This window comes from Polistes dominula, unplaced genomic scaffold, assembly GCF_049000335.1.
Source record: "Polistes dominula isolate Pdom_NZ unplaced genomic scaffold, Pdom_raw_medaka contig_18, whole genome shotgun sequence".
Classification (NCBI taxonomy): domain Eukaryota; kingdom Metazoa; phylum Arthropoda; class Insecta; order Hymenoptera; family Vespidae; genus Polistes; species Polistes dominula.
Genome location: NW_028301164.1, coordinates 4,005,117 through 4,016,233, shown reverse-complemented (window position 1 = coordinate 4,016,233; position 11,117 = coordinate 4,005,117). Strand labels below are relative to the sequence as shown.

Below are 11,117 nucleotides of genomic sequence, written 5' to 3'. Positions count from 1 at the left end.
AAATAATAATTACCTATAAAATAATACGAAATAAGTTAATTGATCCAATTAATCTACAATAATAATAAAGTTACCCCTAAATATTTTATGCAAATAGAAACGATCGAATATAATTTCTTCGAAACATTTTGTATAAAATCGTACAAAAAAAAAAAAAAACAACAACAACAACAACAAAGAAAAAAATAATATTATATAGATTAGAAATCATACACAAGTCGATAAAATTTCATCGTAGGCGTGTTGTAATGATCGTTCTTGTATAAGTATGTTTAGACAAAATGCGTAGGCGTGTGATGTCTTCATCCGGTTTGACTAACTAGAATCACACTGGATATACATATGTATGTAGTTTAGTATCAATGAGACGTGTAAAACGTAATCTATCGTTGAAGACTGTCTTCTGTTCTTCTTTGCAATCGAGTTAGGCTCGTTCCACTGACATTTCTAACATTCATGATACTATTCATGTTCGTTAGAAAACTAACTTTGTAAGTACTCCTTTAAAGGTAGAAGAAGAGGAGTCTCAGGAATAAGAAACGATCAAGAAGAAGAAGAAGAACAAGAACAAGAAGAAAATAAGAAGAATAAGAAGAAGAAGAAGAAGAAGAAGAGGAAGAAGAAGAAGAATAATAAACGATCGTTCTTCTCAACTAAGTTGTAACTAAATGTATATGTAAGAGAAGATGCTTGAATAGAGTTGGAAAGAGAGAAAAAGATAGAATGAGAAAGGTGAAGGATAGAGATGAAAAAGGAAAGGAAAGGAAAGAAAGAAAGAGATAGAAAGAGAATCGGCGGTGGCGAACGGTAGCTCGACGACTGACAGCATCCGAAGAATTAGTATCTTGTATCTGGCGAAGGGCGCCACAAATCATTTGGGGAGGCTGTCAGGCATACCTTTAGCTATACGCACAACTCATCCTACTACCATACTTCTCTCCCTCTTTATATGTATTATATTCTTCTTATTATTATTCTTTCTCTCCCTCTCTCTCTCTCTCTTTTCCCCTTTTAATTTTATTTAATCTTTTTTTTTTTCTTCATTTTATCTTATTTTTCTTTTCTTATTATTTTTTATTTCCCCTTCTCTTCTGTCTCTTTCTTTGTTACTTATGAAGAGAACACGCTGGTACTTTTCTCTTCTTCCTATTTTTCTTCTTTCTCTTTCTCTCTCTCTCTCTCTCTTTTTCTTTTTTCCCTTTCCCTTTCCCTTCTACCTCAGTTGGAAAGCGGCGGAGGAAGATCAAAGGGATCCTCCTCCATCGCTAATGATATGCGATCTGCTGTCGGTGCTCCCGAGACCTGGAACCTCGAGGACATAAAATTCCAGACACAACCGTTCGTTCTGTTCGTTCCTGAAATGAAACGCGTGCTATGAAATTCAACGGCACCCTATAAACCTACCATCATTTCTTATACATCCGATTCAAATATACAACTTCAAATTTTTGTTCTATTCTATTCAATATAACCACGATTTAATTTCATTATAATATTGATAATACTTATGTTATTTTAAATAAAACCTATTGATTATTTGTTAATAAAAATATAATATATAAATAGAGTTAACCTCTTTACAATGTATATATTTAATTAAAATAACATCACTATGACGTTCTATAAGATATTATTAAAATTATAATTAATATACTAGATAATAAATAAACATCCTGTGTTCAATATTTAATATCTATATAAAGAAACTTTTTTTCATAGTCGATAACGTTGACTCTTTATGGGTGTTAGATAATTGTTTTAAAATAGTAATAAAAAAATATAAAAAAAAAAAGATAAAGAATGAGGAAGATAGAGAGAGAGAGAGAGAGAGAGAGAAGATCGAAGCTATTGAAAAATCAACGCCATTTCAGTATACGACGTCCGTTTCGTGTCTTTGACAGGAAAGATATCGTTTCCACCAGTTTGGCTTGGCTTTAACGCCTACACGAGAGAAAAGAGAATGTGTGAGTGTATAAAAGAAAGAGAGAGAGAGAGAGAGAAACATTTTTAGGTAATGATCCATGTATGATCGATAACTTTGGTTGGGTTGGGTTGAGTTGGGTCCTGTGGAATAACGTTAACGCGTCCTCGTGTTCCTTCAAAAACTTTGATAATGCGAAATAAAAGTTTTCTTTAAAAAGTACTCTTCTAACTCTAGTGGGTTTAGGTATTGAAATCGTTATGGTATTTAAACTATATACATATACATTTATATATAATATACCTATGTGTATATCACATTGAAGCGTAAAGTACTTCCAACGTATATCGACTTATCAATTTATCATAAGATTTTCTTCGTTGGTAGTTGCGAAAAGTTTTGATCATGCATCATCATAGAAAGTTCTTACTACGGTTGGTATTTAATATTCGTTTATATTCTATGAAAAATGGGAAAAAATTTTCTACTTTATTCTTACTTATTTATCATTTTTTATTTATCTCGTATTTTTAAATTGAATACAGAATTAATATAGGATAATATAGAATTTTTGATCTCTGTTAGTACATTTAATATCAATAATTAATTATATTAAAATTCTTTTACTATAAATGAAAATATAATTAATCATATATACATATATTGAATCCAATTGTATTTTATTAACATAGAGATACTTAGATCTAACAAATTCATTTCAAACAAACTTCTAATCGTATTAATCTATTTTAAAAAGAAATTTAACAATCAAAATTCAACCTATATAAAAATATTAATAAACCATGATTAAGAATATAACATTAACGATAAGATGGATAAAAATAAAACGAATATTCTTTAGAAACAATAATAACTATTAAAATTAATAATAATCATTTTAATGTTAAATGTAATAGAACTTCAGTAAAGTCCGACATACGTATAGGTATAATTCTCTGTCCCTTTCCCTTAGACGCAATCAGTCTCTCTCTCGAATAGCTCGAAGGTAGCAGAGCCACAGGCTTAATTTGCATTCCGGCATGCGCATAATCCCAAACCGTCCAATATAATCCATCGTTACGCTTTCCTCCCTTAGCATGAAACCGATGGAGCGTTGAGAGAGAGAGAGAGAGAGAGAGAGAGAGAGAAAGATAGATATATAGATAGATAGATATAGACATAGATAGATAGATAGATAGAAAGTTAGAGAGAGAGAGAGAGAGAGAGAGAGAGAGAGAGGGCAAGTGACGAGCCACAAAGTCCATCGTTTCGATCGCTTTGCCTAGCACGAATTACCGCCTGAAGCCCTTAACATGGATCAAAGGGACGAGCGACTTGGCAGCTTCCTTTTTACCCCCACCCACTATTTTCTCTTCTATTTCTCCCCTTATTCCTTCCCTCTCTCTTTCTCTTTCTATCTTTCTCTCTTCATCTATCTCCGTCATACTAAACTCATCTTAACATATACGAATCCCAAGGTATTCGCTCTATCGTGTTTAGAAAGTGGCTCGATGTGCCTTTCATAAAGGCATATTGAAGGTGTTTGATACTCTCTGCCAATTCGACGATAAAGATAGATAGAGATAATAGTTAAGCGATTGATCTCAAAAGCTCTTGGGAAATATACAGGAATAATATTATCACCCATTTTTGTATGAAATAGGGTTAATACAACATGATAAATACTCGATTATCTTTTAACCAAATAATTTACACTTAACATTAATGATAATTGGTATAATAGTGATAACAAGGTAACTTTTATAATTTATCTTTTTTACTGAAAAACATTATTTTTTATATTTTGGTTCATTTTTAAGTAAGAAAATTTGTAGGAAATATAAATGATTTTTGTTTAATTAATATTATAACATTGCAATGATAAAATTATTGATTTTTCTGTTCAGGTGGCAGTAAAGATAATCGATACGCAAAATGGCAGACAAGATTACATAGTGAAGAATTTAACTCGAGAAGCTAAATTACTATCAATGTTGCAACATCCAAGTATCGTCAGGCTTTACGAAACGATTCAGGTGATTAGATTTCAAAGATACTGTGATAATTAACAGGTCGTTTTAAATGTTAGTTCGTTTAGTTTGATACTATGGTATCAAACTAAAGTATGTAACTTAGTGACACGTGCTGCTAAACTTTAGAGATCCCTTTTCTTTCTCGCTTTATCTCTTATCCCTTCTCTTTCATTCTATCTCGTCAGAACTCTATGACAAATCGGTAGCCTCCTAAAATTTCGCCAGCCGCGGAGCCAGTTAACGCCACCCAAGAGGGATGATCCATCTTTCTGGCTTTAATTAAACGTGCCATTTAACTGAATTTATAAACCTCTCGGGGTAAGGGTGATTCAAAATGGAAAACACTTTTCGAGTGTTGCGGGACGAGTGCTTCCTTTCATACCACTTTTTTATATTACCATATTGTTATTAAATAAATTAAACACGAATTATACAACGTTAATTCAAACTTTTGTTTTTGCATATGTTAGACAATATCAAATAATATCGTTTAACAATAATTTAAAAATCTCTATATTAACAACTTGACATACAAATAAAGTGCAAGGTATTTTATTTTGAAATTTACATTGCTTTATAAAATTCAATAAGGTTGATAATTAATTAAGTAATATTATAAAATAATAATTGAATAATTTTGTAACGTGTAATACTTCATAAAGCAAAAACAGCTGAAAACAGTTTTTGACGTTTGGATCAAAGTCTACAATGGCACATGAAATAAATGACGTCTCCTAGACGTCATTGTATGTCAAGTGGTTAAAAATGAACAAAATCATTTTTAAATTTAAAAAAATACAATTTGTTTTTCGAGATACGTAACAATAATTATGGCAATGATCCAAGTTGCATAAATGTGAATAACGCGACCTAAACGTGAAGTTGAACATAATTACAGATACATATATATATATATATATATATATATATAGATAGATAGATATAGAAGTGTAAATTTGTTATATTAAAATGATACCATCTCGCTATAATTGGTAATTTTATTTTTATACAAGAACAAGCATCTCGCTTTAACCATCTTCTCAACGCGTTAAACTGTCGACGAGAATTTAGTTGCTCAAACTACTTGTACTTGCATTATATATATATATATATGTACATTTATGTGTAAGCTTTCGTGTACCTGGAAATCGAGTTACTTTGACGCGCGCGCGCGCGTGTTAATTAAGTCACCATCACGCTTTCTGCTTCTTCGTCGCTTAAATAGAGTAATGATATTCGAGAGGGCCGACGCGCGACAGTAATTACGATCAAGAACCTGTTTTCTAACTACCATTTAAAGTACACTCGTACCTCTTCTCTTTTATACCTTTTCCGACGTTTTTACATGTCGATCAGCTAATGTGCAAATCTTTCTCTCTTTCTCTCTCCCTCTCTCTCTCTCTCTCATGATTACTTTCTATCTTAAAATACGATCTTGTTTAAATCTTACAGTAAAGAGTTTCGATTAGCAACCAATAATACTAAAACATAGTTTTACCTGCTATTAAATGAAAAACTTGATTAATTTTGTTACACCGTCGTTTATGACATTTATTTTTTTGTTAAATAACAAACTTAAGTATACCTGTTTCTGCATATTTCCCGTACCGTTGTATATAATTATTATTTAAATAAGAAAAAAAAGAAACTAAATTGTTCGCTCGTATTGATCGTAAAAGAAAAAACAATCTATTATACAATATGAAATGTTCGTGTTTATTCCTATTTCCATGTCATTCGATAAATTTATCAAAGATTATAATTAAAAATACTTTCAATGCAATCTTTTTCAACTGTCCAAAGAAACAAAAAAAGAAAAACCCTCGAACAACATTGAGTAATTAAAAACTTTTGTTTCTCTCTAAACCGATCGAACGACCAACCCCTTCTTGCTCGAGAACACCAAAAAAAAAAGAGAGGTAAAAAAATGTTTAGGTATTTCGTGCAGAGGTCCTGATAAATAAAAATATATATAGAAAAAAAGAAAAAAATATGAAGGAAAATTTTCACGAAGAATAGACGACCAGAGAGAGAAAGAAAAAGAGAGAGAGAAAGAGAGAAATAACGTCGAAACAGGCGTAGCACGGTACTGCATTTTTGCACACGAGTAAAATTGAAGAAGAAAAAAACTAAAAGAGAGAAAGAGAAAGTCAAGGATAGAAGGGATATGGAAAGGGGAGTGGTGATGGGGGTTAAAAAACAGGCCTTTTTATCGCAAGCTCAGAGGGCGAAAAACCGTGAGCTGTGTTCGTTATCCATGGGCCCTACCCCGTGGTTGTCGCAAAACCGGGCTTACGATTCGTTCATTCCTGGAGTAAGGGCTAAGCGCATTGTTTGACCGCGTTGCAGCGAACCTCGCGGAAATTACCTCCGTAATTAAAAGAATATTCCAGCCCTTTGCTCATTGCGGGTGCAAAGGGTGCCAAGCTTCCTTCTACCCCACCAGCCCCTAATCTCTCTCTTTCTCTCTCTCTTCTTTTACTTTTACATTACACACTCACTCTCTTACTTTTACGTACGTGTCTATCTACATCTCTACCACTTACTAACACATACATACACACATACGCATGCACACGTATTCTTTTTCCTTTACTTTTACATTACATATTCACTCCCTTTTCTCTCTCTCTCTCTCTCTCTCTCTCTCTCTCTCTCTCTCTCTTTTATATATGTTCTATATATCTCTGTAATTTACTAACACATAAGCACTTACTAATATTCTCTTTCTACTTTAGATCACACGTATACTCACTCTTTCTATCAATTACTAACACACATACTTTCTCTCTTTCTGTTACTTACTAACATACACTTTTCATCTCTATTACACGTTCACGTATTCTCTCTTACATACACGTTCTATATCTCTCAGTCACTTACTAAGACACACTTTCATTCTATCTCTCTTTTTAATATACGCATATACGTGTATTCTTGCAATTTCCCTCTCTCTCTCATTCTTTCTGTCACTACATTCTCTCTTACTCGTGAACTTCGATGGAAACCCTTTCGACGAGTAACAACCCCTGTTCGTGCTGCCATGGGAAGCTACATCTGCTGCTGCTGCTGCTGCTGTTACCCTGAAAGTCGAGGGTCCAACAAAGTGAGTGAATGACTGACTGAGAGAGAGAGAGAGAGAGAGAGAGAGAGAGAGAAAGAGAGAATGAGAGTGAGAGTGGAAGGAAAGAGTAAAGAGAAAAAAGCTGCCTCGTGAGCTCTTTCATTCGGAAGGGGTCAAAAGGTGAAGGAGGATGAGGAGAGAGAGAGAGAGAGAGAGAAAGAGAGAGGGGATGAGAAAGATCGGAAGCAAAGCAGTAGAGATTAAAAAAGCAAGCTTAAGGGGGAGGGAGGGTACATATGCAGCATGGTTAATAACAAACAGCGAACGTTCTTCTCTTCTTTATGCAGTATCGAGCTTGTCAATTCAGAATTACAAATTCGTCGTATTATTAATGGTGCATCTTTGACTCGTCTTACGGATGCATACTCCAACCACCTACTGATATGTGTGTTTTTTTATAACGTACCTTCTAATTAAGCTTACTTCGTTCATTCTCTCTCTGTGTTCTTTTATATATATACATACTAGGGTGTTCAAACCATGAATTGATGTGGTTTTGTTTATAAAACGTTGATTTAATATAATTCTAAATTATTTAATGTTCAGTAAAATTGATATTCACTAATAATTTCTAGAAATTCTAATTAGGCATAAAACAACATAAAATATTTTTAATATTTATAATATATAATATAAAAATAACAACATATAAAATAATATTACAATTAGAATGTAATTTATAAAATAATAGTAATCGAAAAAATATAAAAAACAAGGTTAGTTATGTCCTATATAAATCTGACACGTGTATGTCTCTTTGGTACATACCAAAAGATGTTGAAATTCCATTCCACGAGGAGATCACTCACAAAGCACATACTGCACTAATACGAAAAGTATCCACTCACTAAGGTTTTTATTAAAAGTATATAAACTAACTGACCATTTGAGGATATTAACACTAAAAAACGATATAAAACATTGATACTGATGTAAATGAAAAAAGAAATGAATTAAAAAACAACGGCTAAAATGTGTAAGCACGAATACACGCGTAGACACCTACTTTCGATCGGAAACGTCGAAGAATAACGACTGAGAAGGGGAAGGTAAACGTAGGTCGAACTAAACGACGGTTTTATTCAATGTTTTGTTTATGTATATGTCACTGTCTCTCTCACTCCTCTGTCTGTCTCTCAGCTCAGTCGAAGTTCGTATTATAACACGTTAACATTGCTTTTATTCTATTAAGAATATCTACATACGTCGAACTTGTAAACACATTTTTATCTTGGTAAGAACGAAATGAATAAAAATAAAAATTCTAGCAAATAAAATAATTAAAATAATATTTTTAAAATAATTATATATAAAATAATATAATAATATATTTATATTATAAATATATAATGTAAATATATTATATATTTTATATTATAGTAATTATACTATATGCATATTTAGTATGCAATACTAAAGTATAGTACATAAACTATATAGTAATATAATTATTATAATTTTATATTATAGTAATTATACTAAGATAAATAATTATTATATTATTATTATATATAAATGTTTAATAATAATAATATATAATATATAAAAAAAAAAGATTTTGTATGTATAAAATAAAATCACATTTAACGTAAGGCGTGATTAAAAAATCATCTTACAATAACGTTTACAATATTTGCTATCACATTTTCAACAAATTTCATTTCTCTTGTCAGTTTCTTCATCCTTTTTTATGTTTTTTTACGTTTTTTATTTTCAACAAAAGAAAAAGAAATAAATAGAAGGAAAAAGATTAATGATCTCGGTCCGTAGAAAAAAAGTTTTTCTCTTCAATAATGGTGAATTATTCGTCATATGAAATTCCTGATGAATGCGAACATCAATGTTATTCGCTGAGATAGGTAATTCAATATTCCGAGGATAATATAACGCAAACTCGACAGGATTCTCGACAGGGAGGTCAGTTTCCGAAAATTAATTAGATCTCGTCGACATTGTATACCCTTAGGCGTGTATCGACGGGACGTAACACACGTTGATATTTGAGAACAAAAATGAGAAAAATCGAGGAAAACGAGAATGAAGGAAAGATCAAACGACTTCATAGGAGATAACAAGAAAATACACATTTTCTTGTTTTTTCTTTTTATATGTGTCTATCATTCACACATGTGTGTGTTACTGACAAATTGAATAAAATCTAGATTTTATTGATGCAATATTTAAATATCTTATTTTCACGTCGTAATCTTTATTAGAAAAGAAATAAATCGGTAGGGGGTTTGAAGTTATTCCCTATTTTACTTTCTCTCTCTCTCTCGTTTTCTTTAGATATTCATTTTTCGATCCTTCGCAACATCTGTGTCTGCATGCAACCTCGTAAAGTATACACATTTTTCAGTATTTTTTATTTTATTTTATAGATACCGATCAGCAATGATATCTCTATGGATTTCAATTTTAAAATGTATTAAATAAATACAAAAATTATATATATATATTTTTATTTATAAAATGAAATCTCATGTATTTTTCATTATGTTGAATCAATAATTACGTATAGCATATACAGATAAACCTGTAAAGAAAGTATGTATTTTATTTTAATTATTTACTTATTTAATTATTACAAATTATTTTCATTGTTTATACGTTGCAATGATTAACAAAAAAAAAAAAAGTAAAAGAAAATGTTAATGAGTTAAAACTACAGGATAAATAAAATTACAAAAGTCCGATCATTAGTCGTATTGCAAATAACACAATTTGCAATCGTATGACTTTATATTGTTTACGATATTACTAGTCGATTCATCAAACGAGACTGTCGAGTCTGTTTTATCCGAAAGAACGAGCACGACACGATCGATCATTCTGATAAAAGGTAGAGAAAACAATAACGAGTGCGTTCTCGGCTGAACGAGTTTTGTTCGACAGGGAAATCGAATATTTTCAAAGGGTCTCTATTCAAAAATAAAAAAAATAAAAATTAAAAAAAACATAAAAACGCTTTTACACATTTTTTTTTAACACATTTGGAATTATCATTTAAAAAATATTTTTCTGTCGTCCATTATAAAAATCATCATGTAAAATAAAATAATATACAAATAATATAATTTGATTAAATTAATTATACTTGAAATAAAATTCTGATTGTAAACTTTTGATTCTGAAAACTTTTGCAAAGTAAAAATAAAATAAGAATAATTGTTAGTTCCTTTTAAAAAAGAATATTCGATAATGATTGGTTTTCGATAAAGCATAGTGACGCAAGGGTGTTTCATTCTCATTGGGATCGCGGCGGGTTTAATCGGATTACGTCGAAACCGTAAGATATATGACCATGGTATACGATTCAATTTGTGTCCATAAATTCTATCCGCTCGATTTAAATGGCACGCACGCGAGTATACGAGCTTTACTGAGAAGTACCGAGAATCCCCATAGGAGACTATATCTATCTTTCTTTCTTTCTTTCTTTTTGCCCTTTTCTTTTTTTATTTCTCAGCACATATGCGAAAGATGTGCAAGTCTTTTCTCGGCTCAACGCCGAAAAAGAAAGGAGAAACGTCGTCGTTTTTGTGAACTTGCCAAAATAGAAAGATGTATGAAGTATGTACTTGCCAAGTGGAATGAGAAATCGTTTTCTCTACGGTGAAATTGACTTTCTAATGAGAGAAAGAAAGAAAGAAAGAAAGAAAGAAAGAAAGAAAGAAAGAAAGAGACTTACAACAAGTCCATGGTAGTATCCTAAGCCAACATTTTATTCCCCCTCAACATCCTTCTTACAACTTTTTATCGAATGTATTGAAAAAGTGGGTGGTTCACGATACGAATCTTGGATTATATTATGTAGATATATTTCTGGATAAATTGAATCTTACTATTCTTCAAATATTTCTTCTTACAAATATTTGTTCTACGTAAAATAATATACTTTTCTATGATTTATGTTTTATAATCTAAAGAACGTAATATAAATTAATATTTAACTATTTTACGATCGTTAAAATATAAACACGACACATTTTGTATTATATTATAAATCAAATCTTTATAAAAATGTTATCATTCTCGA

At 31.1% G+C, this 11,117-nt stretch overlaps 1 protein-coding gene across 3 annotated transcripts in view; it reads left to right on the top strand.

The window, feature by feature from the left end:
• Window positions 1–1,716: 1,716 nt before the first annotated feature.
• LOC107070123 (uncharacterized) overlaps window positions 1,717–11,117 on the top strand; it is a 54,949-nt gene continuing 45,548 nt past the window's right edge. Inside the window, exons 1-2 of one of the 3 annotated variants that reach the window (XM_089178995.1) lie at window positions 1,717–2,011; window positions 3,829–3,957. In XM_089178995.1, the coding sequence (XP_089035121.1) occupies window positions 3,913–3,957 (45 nt within the window). In that variant the 5' untranslated portion in view covers window positions 1,717–2,011; window positions 3,829–3,912. Of the gene's footprint in view, window positions 2,012–3,175; window positions 3,676–3,828; window positions 3,958–4,902; window positions 7,061–11,117 lie in introns of those variants that run through there. The other 2 variants (XM_015328025.2, XM_089178994.1) reach the window with 2 other exon arrangements.